We start from the raw sequence: 16,735 nt of genomic DNA, 5'->3' as shown, positions 1-16,735 counted from the left end.
TATCTAAAAAAAAAAAAAAAAAAAAAAAAAATATATATATATATATATATGACTCTCTTTGCAGGATTGTGTGAAGATTTCTAAGAAAATGCATGTAAAGTATGTCTAGTGCACAAGCCCACAATATTATCCAGTATTAATATTATTACTTCTCTTACTGCCATTCTATAGAGGGCATTCCTTTCCTGGGGTCCTCTCCTCTTCTCAGCCAGCTTCAGCCCTTCCTCTGCCCTTGCTGAGTGGTACTTCTCCAGAAAAGACAACCCCATGGTAGTTAAGAGGGCCAGCTGGCCTGGGTTCCAGTTCCAGCTTTTTTTTTTTTTTTTTTTTTTTCCTTTTGAGACAGAGTTTTGTTTCACTCTTGTTACCCAGGCTGGAGTGCAATGGCACAATCTTGGCTCACTGCAACCTTCACCTCCCAGGTTCAAGCAATTCTTCTGCCTCAGCCTCCCAAGTAGCTGGGATTATAGGCATGAGGCACCACACCGGGCTAATTTTTTGTATTTAGTAGAACTGGGGTTTTACCGCATTGGTCAGGCTGGTCTCAAACTCCTGACCTCAGGTGATCCACTTGCCTCAGCCTCCCAAAATGCTAGGATTACAGAGGTGAGCCACGGCGCTTGGCCAGTTCCAGCTTTTTAGGCAAGTTATTTGACCTTTCTGTGCCTCAATTTTCTCATCTATAAAATGAGGGTACTATGGATAGCATATGTTTTATATTCTCTATTACTTTTTTGAAATGGAGTTTCATTCCCTCTGCCTCTCAGGTTCAGGTGATTCTCGTGCCTCAGCCTCTGGAGTAACTGGGATTACAGGCATGTGCCATCACGCCCAGCTTATTTTTGTATCATTAGTAGAGATGGGGTTTCTCCATGTAGGTCAGGCAGGTCTCGAACTTCCAACCCTCAGATGATCTGCCCACCTCGGCCTCCCAAAGTGCTGGGATTACAGGTATGAGCCACTGTGCCCAGCCTGTCTTATATTCTTATATAGAGAGAATACCACATAGAATTATTGTGATGATTCAATAAAATGAGCCGTGTAAGGGCTTAGCAAAGGGCCTGGACACACAACACTGAAGTGTTTGCTAGTGTTATCAATATTGTGTTACTCAAGGCACAAGCCCTCAGGTTGCCACTGCTCTGCTTCTCCCCCAGAGGCTCTGGGACAGGCTCTGCAGGTTCCTTAGAGGGGCCTCCAGGAATTGAGCCTTCACCTGGATCCTCTTGCCTACATTTCCAGAGGTCTGCTACCCTGCCCTCCCTCCCTTCCCTGTGGAAAGCACCTGAGGCAGCGGTGCCCCATTGGGTTGACGGGTAGTTGGGAGTGTGGGGCTGAGCTCCCTTGCTCACTAGTTTTGGGGCTCATGCCAGAATTTGGGCTGCAAAGAGCTATTTCTCCTCAAGGTCCAGCCTGGACAGGTGACAGTCAGCTCAGAGTCTGGGAGGGGCTTCCAGGGGAGGGGAGAGGAAAACTGACTTGAGAAGATGGAAAGTCTTTGGGGGCTGGGTTCCCCAACCGGCTGGCACCGCCCTCACCCCATGCAGCTGGTGTACACTCTCCCCCCTTCTCCGCCCATTTCCCTTCCCCCTCACCATGTCTTCCAGCCTTTTCCAGGCAGCAGTTGTCGACCTTCCAGTGTGGGATAGTTTTCCAAAGAGAATTAATGAGGGTGATTGACAACGGAGGGTGGAAGCCAGGCTGGAGGAGGTGCATGATGCACCACCGCCTCTGAAAACGGATGAGAGTGGGTCCAGGACCCTCCTCTCCGCCAACCACTCCCACCCCACCCCCACGGCTGGGCAAGGTGAGGGGGAGGTTTGGGTCGACAGAGGAGAGGGTGGGACTGAGTTACCTTCCACCTTACTTCTGTCTACCCTCCCCCACACCAGGCCTGGGGGCCCAAGAGCCCAACACAGGGGTACACAAAGGGAAAGGCTGAGTTTGAGGGTTTTTTTTGTAGTTGTGATAATTTTTCTCACGTTTAAGGGAAGGAATATGGTATGTCTGTGGCTACTCCGCTCTCCTCTCCAAGGCAATATTGCCCTCCTTCTCCCAGGCCCAAACCAGCAGAGGTAAGGCTGTCTCCTTCCAGGCTGAGCTGCCGTCATCAGTTAGGCACCAGACTTTGTTAGGAAGGAAAAGCAGTCTGGACCTCCAAAGGATCTGGTCTGGGTGAGGTCACTGGTCAAAAACTTAAACCCATAACCTCACCCTTGTAGACGCTCCATCAACTCCACCAGGTCCAGAAGGCAGGCGTGAGTGTGTGTGTGTGTGTGTGTGTGTGTGTGTGTGTTGGGGGTGGTGCGTGTTATGTATGTGTGATGTGGCTGTGTCTGCCTCTGGAGTGTGTGCTGAGGCTATTGTGGAAGTAGCCGTCTGTGTATGTGTGTTTGTGGGGTGTGTGTGTGTGTGTGCGCTGTGTGCCAGTGCATGCATTGTTTTTGATGTTGCTGCTAGAAGAACCTTCCAACTGCCACTACTCCCACCTCCAGCTTTCACCCTGTACCCGGCGATGAAGTCGTCGGCGAAACGCCTAGTTTCCATGGCTAGGTCTGGGAAAGTCTGAAGAGCCTGGCGGAGCTGCCTTCTTCGGGCCGCGAATTCATCGCAGCCGGGTTGGCCTCAGGGCTTCTCGCCGGCTCCCTGCATTCCCCCGGGGCGCCCTGGCAGGCCACTTGGCGGTCTGTCAGCCCAGCTCCCGGTGCGGCCACTTCCCTTCGGTCCACCGGGGCCAGGTTGGGACACCCAAAGGAAAACTCCAGAGCTCCGGGCCACCGAGCCTGGAACTTACACACCCCCCAGCCCACGCGTCCCCAGTCCCGGGGTATTTCCTTCTCCCGCACCCAGCGAAATTCGGCATCGCGTGGCTCCCCAGCGGTGCAGTGTAGTTCCAAGACACCCTAAAAATCGCCCCATTTTTTGTTAACCGTTTTCTTTCTCCCCCCTCCGTGTGTGTGTGTGTGTGTGCGCGCGCGCGTGTGTGTGTGTTTGTAGTGGGGGGGATATCCAGGTCCAAGAATTGTTCCTGGTTTTATTTTTAACATGTTTAGTGTGTACATAAAACATCCCAGCCAATCTCAAAGAAAAGACTTTCTGAGCAGAGGCTGAAATTTGCAAGTAATGCGAAGAAGACTCTGGGAGAGGGTCTCCGAGGGCGGAGCAGGAGATGGGCGTGGGAGCCCCACTGCCGCGCCACGGTGCTGGGATCCAGGTGGTGCTGACCCCAAGGCCTCTTTCCTCCTTCTCCCCGGGAGCTTCTCCAGGGTTATTTGGAAAATGAGACGGGAACTCCAATCCCTGAGAAAGCGCTTAGGGAGCTTGGGGGTGAGCGCGAATGGCAACTCACGGCTACGGCCGGGCTGGCGGTAGCCTCAGTAACCAGTCGGCTGCCCAGCTTGCACCAGCACTAAATGCTCGATCAGAAAGAGAAAAAGAGGCGCAATCATTCCAAATTTCAGGAAAAGTCCAATCAGAGAGGAGGACGCAGACCTCTCCAGGCTGCCCCTTCGCCCGGCCTCGCTGAATACGGGGGCTCTATTCACAGCACCCAGGGCCGAGCTCAGGAAGGCTGGGGCGAAGATCTGATTCCTTTTCTACCGGCACCAAACCGAATTATCCAGTTTCTCCAATCTGAGCTACTAAGAGACAAAGGTGCTTTCAAATAAAACCTAAAATCCCCTGAGAATGACAACACTAAACTAAAAGTTCGTTTTGGGGCTGGTGGGTGGGATAGAGGAAAAAGGGCACGCATAGTCCCGGAAGGGCCACGGATTGCGGAGGACTGTGGTCGCGGTTGTATCTCTGTTCCCCTGGGCAGATCCACCCAGGTGCTGCCCTGAGAGCGGGCTCGGGGTTACACACTTCGGCGCAGACACAGACCTCTGCTCCAGGGGCCGTGCAGTAGGCACCCTACCGAGCTCAGCGACAATGCGGAGAGCTCTGCGCACTCACCAAGTGTTAGGAGTGCCCGCGATGGACCGCCAGGGAAGGGGATGGGTTCGGAGGGAGTTCCCGCTACCGGGAGGGTCGGAACTCCGGGTGATCAAGCAAGGAATGCATCCCACCTCCGTGGATGCTTATGCCGCGCAAAGAATCAATACCAGAGCGGGTGCGATGGCGTTTGCCTGGCAACCCAAGAAGAGTGAGCAAACCGTGCATTTCGCGGATTAGGTCCAGTACCGGCACTTCGGCAGAATCCCGAGACCCCTGCGGCGCAGTTTCTCCCCCCACCCCCAAACTCCGGGCCCCGCAGTTTGGCTCCACCGCATTTCCAGGGTGCTGGAATTTTCCGAGCGGTCTGCTGGCGCTAAGCGAGAGGATCTGTGAGGGAGACTTGGGAGAGCCACTTCTGGCTTTTGTGACGACTTAGGGGCCTGAGATATTGGTAGTGACAGGAAAGAGGGTTTTTTTCTCTTCCTTCTTTCCATCCCTCCTCCTCCCCCCTTCTTCTTGGTTTTATTATGGTTTTGGATTTTAGTTTTTTGCAATTTGACATAAAGCAAATGACAAAGGCTTGGAGTTCTTAGTCCAGCTCAGTTCTTTTATCCCTTCTGGTAAACCAGTCTCAGAGAAGGCAAATGACTGACACAAAATACTCCAATCAGCAGCTTCATGTCTGAATTGAACCAGAACCCAACCCAGGCCTCAGGTGGGCATCTCAAGGTCTCCCTCTTTTTTTTTTTTTTTTTTTTTTTTTTCTTTTTGAGACAGAGTATTGCTCTGTTGTGAGGCCGGAGTGCAGTGGCACCATCCGGGCTCACTGCAACCTCCACCTGCTGGGTTCAAGCAATTCACCTGCCTTAGCCTCCCAAGTAGCTGGGACTATAGGCATGCACCACCACGCCCAGCTAATTTTTGCATTTTTAGTAGAGATGGGATTTCACCATGTTTGCCAGGATGGTCTCAATTCTTTGATCTCATGATCTGCCCACCTCAGCCTCCCAAAGTGTTGGGATTATAGGCATGAGCCAATGTGCCCGGTCAGCACTCTCTGTTAAAATTTTTTTTTTTTTTAATATGGAACACTTCATAAATTTGTGTGACATCCTGGTGCAGGAGCCATGCTAATCTTCTCTGTAGTGGTCCAACTTTTTTCCTAAGCAAGCATTTTCTCTCCCTACTGATCCAATATGAGATTACTGCAATTCCCAGCCCACATCCTCACCATCCCCACCTTTCCTGAGGTTGGTGAGATGGGATTCTAATTGGAGAGGATCTCTCCCTGGGGAGCCTGCATCTGAGGAGACCCCAGGGTATCCTAAACAGGTGCCCCAGCCCCACACCCTCTGGAATATGAGAGAAGGGAGCCTTGAAGGAGGTGTTTCTTCATTTGTAAAATGGGGATAATAGTACCTGGGGTTTGAGTGTGTGTGTGTGTGTGTGTGTGTGTGTGTGTGCGCGCGCGTGTGTGTGTCCGTCCACGACTTGGATGTTATGAGTGCTTGATAAATTCTAAAGGGCTGCAGAGTCTGTCCTGCTGTCCCGTAGAGGTGAAGATCCTCTGAGTTCAGCGAAGCCCTGAGGGCTTTAGAACTTAAGACAGGTATGCGCTGGGGATCTCCTGGCTTTGGAGGATGCCCAAAGTCAGCTGTGGCAGAGTTCTGCCAGAAAACCCATGCCTGCCCTTCCTTCCTAGGTTCGACAAGAAAGGATTCTGTGCAATGGCTCTAAGAGGAAATATCTTTCCACTCATCCTGTCAATTCCAGCTCAAAAGACTTCCTTTAGGAAACTCTCCCTCACAGCCAACCCCACCCCAAAAAACGTTCTCTTCCTTTGATGCACACCTTTGATGCCATCCCTGGAACCTCTCCTCAGCACTGCTGTAAGGCTGCCTCCCTCCCTCTAGAGGAAAATGGTGACAGTAGAAAGATTTGGAAGGACATATCCTTACAGGTTCACAGCCCCACCTCTAAGGAGAGGGTGGCATGGCTAGAATCAAGGAAGAAAGGGAGAAAGGTAGTCCCACATACAATAAGCATTTCTCAGCCAGGCATGGTGGCTCACGCCTATAATCCCAGCACTTTGGGGAGGCCAAGGTGGGTGGATCACCTGAGGTCGGGAGGTCGAGACCAGCCTGGTCAACATGGTGAAACCCCACTCTACTAATAACACAAAAATTAGCCAGGCGTGGTGGTGCATGCCTGTAATCCCAGCTACTCAGGAGGCTGAGGTAGGAGAATCACTTGAACCCGGGAGGCAGAGGTTGTAGTGAACCGAGATCACGCCATTGCACTCCAGCCTGGGAGACAAGAGTGAAACTCCATCTAAAAAAAAAAAAAAAAGAATAAGCATTTCTCTATGGAGCAAACCCTCTACACCTTCTTGGATGAGAGGGGAGTGGGGTCTCCAGCCCCTGGAGAAGGAAGCTCTCCTGCCAGAGCCCTTTTCTTCCCGGCTCCAAGGCTTCAAGATGGTGAGCCCCAAGCTAGAGGAGTCTCTCCTTGGAAAAACTCACCTCTATCTATTCCACTGGGGAGTCCAGTTTGAAATAGACTTGCCCTTCCTCCCTGCAGGACTCCTGTTGTGAGCTTCAATCACCCCTGCACACCCATTTGGGTGATTTTTTCTCTTAGGAGGCCTGAGCCCAGCCATTCCCCAGTGTGTTTTCCTATTCTTCTAGGCTTCCTCCTTCTTCCTCCTCCACCTCTTCCTCTTCTTTCTTCTTTCTCCTCCTCCTCCTCCTCCTTCTTTCTTTGTTCTCCTTTTTTGAGACAGGGACTCACCCTGTCAGTCAGGCTGGAGTGAAGTGGCACAATCTCAGCTCACTGCTGCCTTGACTTCCTGAGCTCAAGTGATCCTCCTGCCTCAGTCTCCTGAGTAGCTGGGACTTCAGGCATGCATCACATTGACTGGCTAATTTTTGTACTTTTTGTAGAGATGGGTCTCCCTATGTTGCCCAGGCTGGTCTCAAACTCCCGAGTTCAACTGATCTGCCTGCCTCAGCCTCCCCAAATGCTGGGATTACCAGCCTGAGCCACCTCGCCTAATCTCTTTTTCTTATCACCATGCTCTTCCATCTCCCAATCTGTGACTACTACCTTCACTCTGATCCCTAACAGTGAAAGCATGTGTGTGTGTACAAACATGAATATGCCTGCCAAGTTGTATAAAGTGGGAACACGTATGTGGGTTTTTGTGCTGGGGAATTTGTGAAGACCGGTGGGTTTAGGGATGGAACTATCTCTCCCCTAAGGTAAGGCATCTTAGATGTGTGTGGACGGGTATTTCTCATGGGGTAGCAACACGAGTATAAATGTTAGATGCTTAGATCTTCTGTATTTTTGAGTACACACACCAGTGATTTGACTTGCATATCGAATCTATGTAAAAGACAAGTACTGGATAGTGCTTTTATTCAGGGATAGTGCTAATTCGTCTTTAGGTATATAGATGTGTACACACATCACAGCCTGAACTCAGAAGATCCATAAATGAACGAATGCTGGTGTGAACATCAGTGTAGGCACCTGCATATTGGTATATGTGAGTATATATGTTGTATTTGAATGGAGTCCCTGTGTAGTTGTGTACACGTGCAAATAAATGCTTGTATATGTGGACACGTGTCCATCAAGGCTATGGACACTAATGTTTAGAGGCAAGTCTTGAACACAGCCTGGAAAATTCGCCAGGGAGACTGGCCTGCAGTATTTCCTGTGCCCTCCCAGAAGCCATCCAACTGGACTCATCCTCCACTCCCAGATTTTGTCCGGGTTCAAGCAACACTTCAGCCTCCTGCGGAGCCAGGAGCACCGCACGGGCTAAAGCTCAGAGGGAGGATCCCTTCTGCAGCTTCGGGGGGCCTGCGAGGAGCTGCGGTGTCGCCACCAAACCCGGGCCCCTGCCGGAAGCGGAAGCCAGCATGGGGGGGCAGTGGGGTACAGTGGCGGCGGGTCGCGGAGTGCCAGGCCGAGGGCGCCCCGCGGGGGCGTGCGCGACACACACGTGCGGGGCAGGCTGGGCGCCGGGCGGCACCCTCCCAGCCCCGGCGTCTATTTACCAACAAACTGCCGGTGCTCAGCAGCGACGCATTCCGATGCACTGACTAAGCGCCTGGCGTTGGCGGTCTGCACTTGACTCCCCTGCAGGTCCACGGAGGCTTTTGGCGTGCAGACCCCCGAGATCTGGAGGCTGGGAATGCAGATTCCCTGCGTCCTGCAGCCCCAGGGCCTCTGCCCACTGCCCAGCTCCCCGTCCATTGGGCATCCAGGCTTACCACCTCTCTAGCATTTTTGCCATTACAACCGCGGTTCCCGGACTGCACCAACTGCCCTGCAACCCCAGCACCTCTTGGAGAAGACGCCAAGATAGACCGAGCTGGGCGTGCGCACCGCCCCCTCCCATTTCCCACTTCTTTACCGAGGGCTGTCCTGGGGGGGGCGGGGCCCGGCTCCAAGTCTCCGTGAGGTCACTGCGGGCGGTAGCCAATCCGGGGCGTCTAAGAGGGAGGGGCCCCCGTCGAGTCCCTGGAACCAAACCCGATGGAGGAGGGGGGCCCCCCATGGATCTAGGGGGGAGGGGAAAACCATGAGGGGCACCCCCGCCCCGAACCCCTTTCCCAGGCGCGAGTGCTCCGCTGAAAGAAGCGCAAAGAAACACTTTCCCCGGGTGCTGCTGGCTGGGGGGCCCGTCTGGCTTAGAAAAGAGAGTTGGCAGAGGGAGCGGACTACGTGCCAGGCCATGGCCCTTCAGCCCGGGCCCTGGCCACAATGACCTCTTTGCCCTGCCCGCTCGCCGGCCGGGACGCCTCCAAAGCTCTCTTCCCAGACCTTGCCCCCGTCCCGTCGGTAGTGGCTGCCTACCCGCTTGGCCTGTCCCCTACAACCGCAGCCTCCCCCGATTTGTCTTACTCCAGGCCGTATGGCCACCTCCTGTCCTACCCCTACACCGGGCCAGCGAAACCCAGAGACTCCTACCTGCCCTGCCAGCAACCGGCGGCGCTCCCTCAGCCCCTCTGCGGCCCTGCAGAGCACCCTCAGGAACTCGAGGCAGGTAAGTTCAGCCGTGGCCACTCTTCCCACTTCTGGTAGGGCTCCTGTGTGCCCCTACACTTCTCCCTCGCCTGGTTGGACGCAGCTAGCGGGATTCAAACCTTCCTCGGATTCCCTGGGTTGTGGGGGTGGGGAGGAGGGTGAGGGGATGGGGCGGGAGACATGGCGGGGGAGGGGGGAGAGGAGATCTAGGTCTCCTTTCAAAACCGACCTGGTTTCGATTTGCAGTAAAGAAGGCGGGAGGGCTCCCACCCCACCCACTGGAGCAGCGGGGCTACGTGTACCTATTAGTAAGGGAAAACTGAAGCAATCCAGATGTGAGGATGGGGGCCTAGCCCCTTCCTCAGAATTCCACCTCATCCTGCACTCCCTTCCTGCCCCATGTCGCCTCTCTCCGCTTCAGTCTTGTTTCAGAAAGTGGTGATTAAGCCAAACCCTGAAAAACAAATCAAGTCTTGGTTGGAGGGCTGTAGACATCGAGGCTGGTTCGCCCTCTCCCTTCCCTGGCCTTTCCCGCTCTCCTCAAACCAGGCTGGACCTTGACGGGAAGGTGGCCTGGCAGAATCTGGGACTGGGGCCCCTCCATCCATTGTTCTGAGAATGTGGCCAAAGGCTGGTCAGAAAGTCCCTCATCTCTCCCTGACTACCTCAGCCTTCCAGCCAAAGGGGCAGGCCATCGCTGTCATCGTCACCTTTTGGCTTTGGGGTAGGTTAGGCCCATTGCCTGGAGCAACACTGAACTCCTGAAAAAGTGCTCACTGGAAGGCCTGGAAGCGGAGAAGCTGGCCCATCTTCAGGATCCTGGGCCTTGCAGCTGAGCTGACATAAAATCTGGGTATGGGCACTGCCCACAATCCCATCTGCACTGGCTCCAGCTTAGCCTCCAGGTCCCTGGACTCTCTGCCTCCATCTAACTGGCCACCCCTCCCCCTGCAATTGTCTTTGGCACCATCTCTTCCAAGGAGGCACAGCCACTGGGTGACTTCACTGGCATAAGCTCAGGACCAAGACATCTTCCTCCCTTCTCCCGTGGCTCTGACATCAGCTCACAAACCGTCAGAGCCCCAAGTGACCCTAGGATTTGGGAGCTCAACTTCTTTGATGTATAGATGGGTAAAGTGTGCGGCCAGGAGCATCAATTTTAGGGAGCTTCCTCCAAACCCCCGAAGGTTAACTGTTTTCTTTGACAGAACTGAGGCTGCCTCTCCCGGGATGTGGGTGTGGTTGGAGTAGGGGCAGTTTCGAGGAGCAGTTCCAGTTTTTACAAATGAATCCTTCAGTGTATGCTAATAGGATACGTTTGTGTGTGTGTTTCTCTGGGAGGGGGGATACCTTGACCTTGTCCTCAGGAGAGTTACTGGCAGTAGGCTGGTGTTGTCAGTCTTGTCTGCCACATCCCTTGCATTTCCTTCTTTGATCTAAGGACAACAGAGTGGAGAGATAGTTCATTTTCTTTGAGGACTTTCCCCAATCCAATGAAAAACCACACACACACCCAGATTTCCTTAGAATACATTTCTAGCACTTCTCTACTGGAACTGGTGGGGTTGGGCACTCTAGAGTGAAGGGCATGTGATCAAGAGCTTGGGGTCCTCCTTTTACTTCCACTCTCTGTCCACCCCTGCCTCCGGAAGAGGTTTGGCTGTTGAGCCTGGAGGGAGGCCCTGGGGCTCGCTGATCACAACCCAGGCAGTTCCAGTTGCAACTTGCTGGAACTGGGGTAGAGAAAGGCAGCTGTCAGGGAAGGAACTTGGAGGGGGTCTGTTGGGAGGGTTGGGGCATCGAGGGCTGCGTGAGTTCAGCCACCGGGTCGGCCTCAGAGACGCCCTGCGTTCCCGCTCGAATTGCGAATTGCGCAGTCCACGCAGCCAGAGGGGCGCGGGTGGGCTCTGGGCTGCTAGCCCAGAGCTGCCAGCAGTGGGATCGAAGCAGGACAGGCGCGGGCGGGAGCGGAAACCCAACGGTTTTTCTGGGAATTGGTTGAGGCAGGGTCGAGGAGGGAGGATCTCAGAAGCCCGCAGCGCCGGAGGCCACGGGTGAGGGATGCGGGGGAGGTGACGGCAGCTGGTGACCGCTGGCTGGCCGAGGGCGGGTACACTGACGTGTGGAGGGTGAGCCTGACTAGGGGAAGAAGGTGGGGGGGGACGCGGGCGGACACAAGCCACTCTCTTTCGGCTCAGGTCAGCTGGACGGACCCACAGGGAATGCGGCGGACGCTGCCCTAAGCCCGCGGGCACTGAGGCTGCTCCATCCGCCCTACTCCTCCCATTGCCTGGGACCTCTCCAGCGTCCCCTTAGAGCCTTGCAGGTTAGGGTGGCTGGCTCGGAAGAACGAAAATCCCTGTCCCCGCACCTCAGCATTCTAGGGCCTGGCTGTCCCACGGCCGAGATTCCTGGAGAGTCAGGCGGGCCGGAACTGACCAGATTCCCCGCGGCAGCACCGCAGCGAGATCCAAGAGCGGCCCGGCCCGGCTGCGCTGCGCTCTCTTGGAAGCCGGTTCACTTTCCCTGCCGCGGGAACCCCTCTGCGTGCGCTGAGGAAGGTTGCAAGGCCCACGTAGGAAGTGGCTGCCCCACGCAGACCCAGCTTCTGGGGCCCCTGAAAACCCATCCGGCCACAGCGGGAGGGGAAAGATGATCACTTTTCCTGTGGGGTGCATCTGGGCAGAGGGGCGCCCCTTTACAGTAGGCGAGACCAGGGCAAACCCGGGGTCACTGTCTGCGCTGCGAGGCTGGGACTCAAGGTCCTATCAGCCGGGCCTGTCACCCACCCCTCTGGCCGCAGCCAGAGGCTGCCACGCAGACACCATCTCCAGCCTCTTAGCCTTGCTCTTGAGTTCCCTCCGCCTGCAATGTCCTTCCTCTGTTATCTCTAGGCCTCGGCTTAACCCTTGACTAGCCTTTCTGTCCCTCCCTACCCCTAGCTGGAGCCACCGCCCGGGGCTGAACTCCGACCTTCCACTGCAGGCGCCTCGGTACCTGGGCTGTGGCCCTCGGCGTTTTCTTCCTGCGGTCATAGAACCCACACGAGTGGGAGCTCCCTGAGAGCAGAACTGCGCCTTGTATCACCTGGCGCGGTGAATGGTGAACGTGGGGGTTGAAACGCTCCACTCGGAAGGTAGAGGACAGGGGCAGGGGGGCGATCCCCGTGGCTGTGCATTTTGCTAATTACCGCCCACGGCCCCGCAGACGAGATGCAAATAAGCCTATGAAATCGCCTGTCCTACCCCTTCGCTCACCTTCTCGCCCCCCACACCGTGTTGCGCTACCCACCAGACTCGGAGAAGCCGCGGCTGTCCCCGGAACCCTCGGAGCGGCGCCCGCAGGCCCAGACCAAAAAGCTCCGCAAGCCGAGGACCATCTACTCCAGCCTGCAGCTGCAGCACCTAAACCAGCGTTTCCAGCACACGCAGTACCTGGCGCTGCCCGAGAGGGCCCAGCTGGCAGCGCAGCTTGGCCTCACGCAGACCCAGGTGGGGCCAGTGTCATCCTTCCCGAGCTCTCACCTTCCTCACACGTGTTCTCTGGGAACTCATGCCCCAGCCCCAGGTGTGAATGACTGATAGCTTGGTGCTGTGGCCCTGTTGTCACAGTTGTCCGGGGAATGTTTGGAGCTGGCTCTTAGCAAGCGCTGGCGGGAATGTGTGTTGAAAGGTGTGCATGTATGTGCGGGTGGGGTGGAGTGGGTCAGGAAGAGGAGGGTACAGCAGGCAGGGAGACATGGATACTAGCTCAGAGGTAGGAACTCAGGCGACTTCTGGGGCTGGGGAGGCCTGGAGCAAATGTTCCAGACTCGGCTGGGCTCCCACGACTGCTCCCTGACACCTGGATCCCTTTCCCTTCCTCGAAACTTCCCACACATATCTTCCTCCTGATCTTTCATTCTTTTCCCTTTCCTCCCCGAAGGTAAAGATCTGGTTTCAGAACAAACGCTCTAAGTATAAGAAGCTCCTGAAGCAGAATTCTGGGGGGCCAGAAAGAGACTTCCCTGGGAGGACCTTCTCCGTGTCTCCCTGCTCCCCACCCCTCCCCTCCCTCTGGGATCTGCCCAAGGCAGGGACCCTGCCCCCCAGTGGCTATGGCAGCAGCTTTGGAGCCTGGTATCAGCATCACTCCTCAGATGTCCTGGCTTCGTCTCAGATGATGTGAGTCTGGGGAAGGGCTGATCAGGCCCCGAGCCCTCCTGCAAAGCCCAGGACCCAGGCCATCTGCCTGCACCTTCTCTGGGCTGGGAGGAAACCACCTCCAGATGGGTTTTCTCTGGAGGACAAGGAGCTAGAGGAGAAAAAGAGCGGAGTCTGTGCCCCTAAATCACGGACCTTGGCCATAACTGTTGTCCCGACCACCACCATGGACTGGACACTTTCACTCCAGCAGGACAGAGGCTCTGGAGAGAGAGCCATTGGCTGGGGTTGAGACTGTCCCCAGGACCCTTGATCTTGCCACTTCCCCCACGACAGCCTGGGTGCAAAACCAGCAAGAAACGTGGAGTATTTTTTCTTTGTGTGCCTTGGGCCTTGCCCAACCCATTTGTGAGCGGAAGCAGAAGTGGACCTCAGCAGTGGCTGCCATCGGCTCCCACCCACCCAGCAGTTTTTCCCTGAGGTCAGCCCGTCACCCCCATAACTGATTTACATACTTACCATCCTGAGAGGTAGACGAGATGCAGAAAAATGTAGAGTTCATGGACCTATGCGTAATTTATGCTCTCCTCCTTAAAAAAAGCTCCCTTTCCCCCATCTCCCCTTTTTGAATAGATAATGGGTCCAATTTTTCATATAATCCAATAGGTATTTATTGAAAGGCTCTCTCCTGTTCCCATGAACCCACAGGTACATGCTTTTGAAAGCCCGGTAAGGAAATACTCAGGGAAAAATGGAGACAAACTAGCTCTCTGGATTAGTGTGGGTATAGACACCCCCAAATAGATGGGTAAGCCCATCGATGGGTATAGACACCCCCAAATAGATGGGTAGGCCCATCGATTCAGCTCCTCGAAGCTGTCTCTATTCAAAGGAACTGTGCAAATTTAGAACCAATTGGAGCTTGAGCTTCACACCACGAGCTTCCAGAGATTAAAGTCTGTACAAAACTTGGCACACTGGCTGTGAGATGTGTTTGTTTCCTGACTTCTCATGGGTAGGGGCTGGTCAAGCATCTCTTCTGGTCCAGCTGACTCTTCTGCCATGGAATTACAGGAATCAGAGGCACTGGACTCTAGATTTGCCTTGCCACTAAGTAGCTCTGTGATTCTGTCTCTGGAATGTTCCAGCAATGTCCACTGTCTCATATGGTTCTGTGTGAACCCAGGAGATGCTCATGCAAGGTCTGAGTGCTCCTCCCCAGCAGACGCTCTCCTGGCCTGCTTCTGGAGGGAGCCAGGCACCTTCCAGCCCCCGTGCCTTACCTTTGGCCCAGGGAGAGGCCCAGTTCACCTTGAGAGAGGGCACACCCACAGATCCGGTCCAGTCCTACCTGGAGAGGTGTGCTGCTTGGGGGCAGGATGGCCTCAGCTCACCTCGGGGAAGGAGGAGGGGCAGTTCTGAGAAGGAAAACACCAAAAAAAACCTGGAATTCTCTTCCATGCAACAAACATTTGAAGAGCCTGTGTTCTACCGGATCCTAGGGATACCATGGTGACCGAGGCAAACAAATGACCAGACGCTGCTGTGGTGAGTTCCAGCGATAGCAGCATGGGTCTTGTCAAGGGGCTCCGATCTAGCCTGGGCCTCGGGGGTCAGTGCTGGGTGAGAAGGGCAGGCAGCCTGGGAGAAGCAGAACCCTGCAGTTCTGGCCACCACACCCCACCGGACTACATAGCACCACCGTCGCTCCCACCAGGATCAGCAGGATAAGGAACGCCTGTGGGAGGGGGGCTGAGGACAAGGGTGGCAGAATAATTCAGGGAATCCAGCCCAGCATGGCCCCAGGGGTTGGGGGAAGGGCCTCCAAATCCAGGCCAAAAGCTTCCAAATTGAGCTTCCCTCTTACTGCCTAGACCTGTTCCGGGACACTGCAAACTCGGTGCCTGCCCCGTCGGAAAAGCCCACTCAGACGCTTCCAGCCCACTCTGCAGGCCAGAGAGAAGCCCATATTGGAGTCATATGTAGGGCAGAGGGGCGTGAAACCCCCCAGCTCCGATGCTGCAGTTCCTCACCCTGTCTGGGTCAGCGACTACCCCCATTCCACAAAACACACCCAGAGGATTCTCTTGGGGATGGCACAGGTAGGCCAAAGCCAAGATCCAAGCGTGGTGAGGAAGGGGAGTGCCAGGAGGAGAAACTCCACTGTCTTCCCTGCTCCAGGCCCCAGGTTCCACCGGCTCTGTCACCCCAGCCCCGGTTCTCTCCTCTGGGTCTCCTCTGAGGCCACAGGCCCTCCGGGCAGCTGTTCCCGCCCACTGCAGGTTGCACACACCTCTTTCCACAGACCCAAGATAAGATCTACCACCCCATCTAGGAAAGCCTCCAAAGGCGAGATTAATTGGACAGCCCAACACAAGTCACATTGTTAAAACAACAGCCCAGGTTGTAAAGTTAAGTAGCAGAAGGAGTGTAATTACTCTCTCAGCCAGAGGCCAGCTGAGCTGACAGTGTCCCCCCTCTCCCCGCCCCCTCCCGCTTCCCCCATCCCTCCTTTTCAGGGGAAATGGGAATCTCTCTTCCATTTGGGAGCTGGTCCAGTTTCCCTGAGCTCCTGGGTGGTGGTGGCCCTGGAGCCCGGGTGGAGGAGGTGCCTGTTCTCTTCCCTCCAAGCCATCAAGGCTGTAGAAGGAGAGTCCCATGGTTCCTTTCCCCAAAAAGCCCTGCTGGGAAAATTGGGTCAGTAATGGCCGGGTACTGAGACTGGGTGGTTAAGAACAGGGGCTTTAGGCTACAGAGTCCCAGCTCTGTCACCTGCTAGCGGTGTGACTTCTGGTGAGTTACTTAACCTCTCTCTGAGCCTTGCTTGTTCCCATCCCCCAGCCCCACCCAAATGAGAATACTAATAGGACTTGCTTTGCAGTGTGGTTGTGATGACAAAATGAGATAGTGCTTGTAACATGCTTGACACGGTGCCTGGAACATAGTAAGCACTTAATAAATGGCATTTACAACTGCTGTGATTATCGGGGGAAGAAGGGGAGGTGTTACAGCCAGGGGGAATTCCTACTGCCCTCCATTCACCTTCTGCCTCTGGGAGAATTGCCTCCTAAGGGGGCGGAGGAGGAACGAGGCGAGGCTGGAGAACTCAGAGCATTGCTGGTCACCACCATCCGAGAGCTGGATCCAGGCAAGGTCCCAAACGCAGAAGGCGCAGCGCAGTGCACCTGAAGTCAGCTGAAACTGGAAGACAGGAAATTGTGTCCAGAGAATATCCAGGGCACATGTTCCCGTCTCCAAGGCCCTCAGCAACAGGAAAGCTGACTTGGGTCTCCCCTCCTGTCTGGGTCCCTTACCTTCCCTCTCCCCGTGTACTATTTTAAGTCATGCTCCATGCTCTCCCCCAACAAAATGAGATTTAATTAATTCAATTAAAGCAATTTTGGGAGCAGCTCCTGAAAGCTTTCAATGTGAGATAATTACAAGTAATTTGCTGCTGTAGAGAGGAAAAGGGCACATGGGGTCTTCGAGGAAGGGAGGTAGCCCCCTCCTCACCAAATACACACCGCTCTTGAGGGATTCCACACTGCAATCTTCACTGCCCTCCCATTGGCCAAATTACTTGCAGGTGGGAAGAGGGAGAACGCGGTGGTGGTGGT

The 16,735-nt window shown here is 54.9% G+C and overlaps 1 protein-coding gene and 1 non-coding gene across 2 annotated transcripts; one reads left to right on the top strand and one right to left on the bottom strand.

The window, feature by feature from the left end:
* Positions 1–5,013: 5,013 nt before the first annotated feature.
* LOC120366990 (U6 spliceosomal RNA) lies at positions 5,014–5,117 on the bottom strand. Its single transcript, XR_005581497.1, has one exon. It is a non-coding gene; the product is annotated as a U6 spliceosomal RNA (small nuclear RNA).
* Positions 5,118–8,712: 3,595 nt separating this feature from the next.
* DLX4 (distal-less homeobox 4) lies at positions 8,713–13,143 on the top strand. The gene is made up of 3 exons (XM_003931260.3): positions 8,713–8,995; positions 12,271–12,467; positions 12,901–13,143. Exons 1-3 carry the CDS (start codon positions 8,713–8,715, stop codon positions 13,141–13,143), a joined length of 723 nt encoding a protein of 240 aa, XP_003931309.1.
* The last annotated feature ends 3,592 nt before the right edge of the window (positions 13,144–16,735 follow it).

The sequence above is a fragment of the Saimiri boliviensis genome, chromosome 17 (genome assembly GCF_048565385.1).
Source record: "Saimiri boliviensis isolate mSaiBol1 chromosome 17, mSaiBol1.pri, whole genome shotgun sequence".
NCBI lineage: Eukaryota > Metazoa > Chordata > Mammalia > Primates > Cebidae > Saimiri > Saimiri boliviensis.
The sequence above is the reverse complement of the archived record's forward strand: the minus strand, read 5'-3'. Positions and strand labels throughout refer to the sequence as shown.

What these genes read in the sequence shown, in the direction of transcription:
- DLX4 (XM_003931260.3), top strand. Translation starts at nt 8,713, where the DNA reads ATGACCTCTTTGCCCTGCCCGCTCGCCGGCCGGGACGCCTCCAAAGCT. An exon ending in CCCTCAGGAACTCGAGGCAG is followed by an intron (nt 8,996 to 12,270) that starts GTAAGTTCAGCC and finishes GCTACCCACCAG; the next exon opens with ACTCGGAGAAGCCGCGGCTG. An exon ending in TTGGCCTCACGCAGACCCAG is followed by an intron (nt 12,468 to 12,900) that starts GTGGGGCCAGTG and finishes TCCTCCCCGAAG; the next exon opens with GTAAAGATCTGGTTTCAGAA.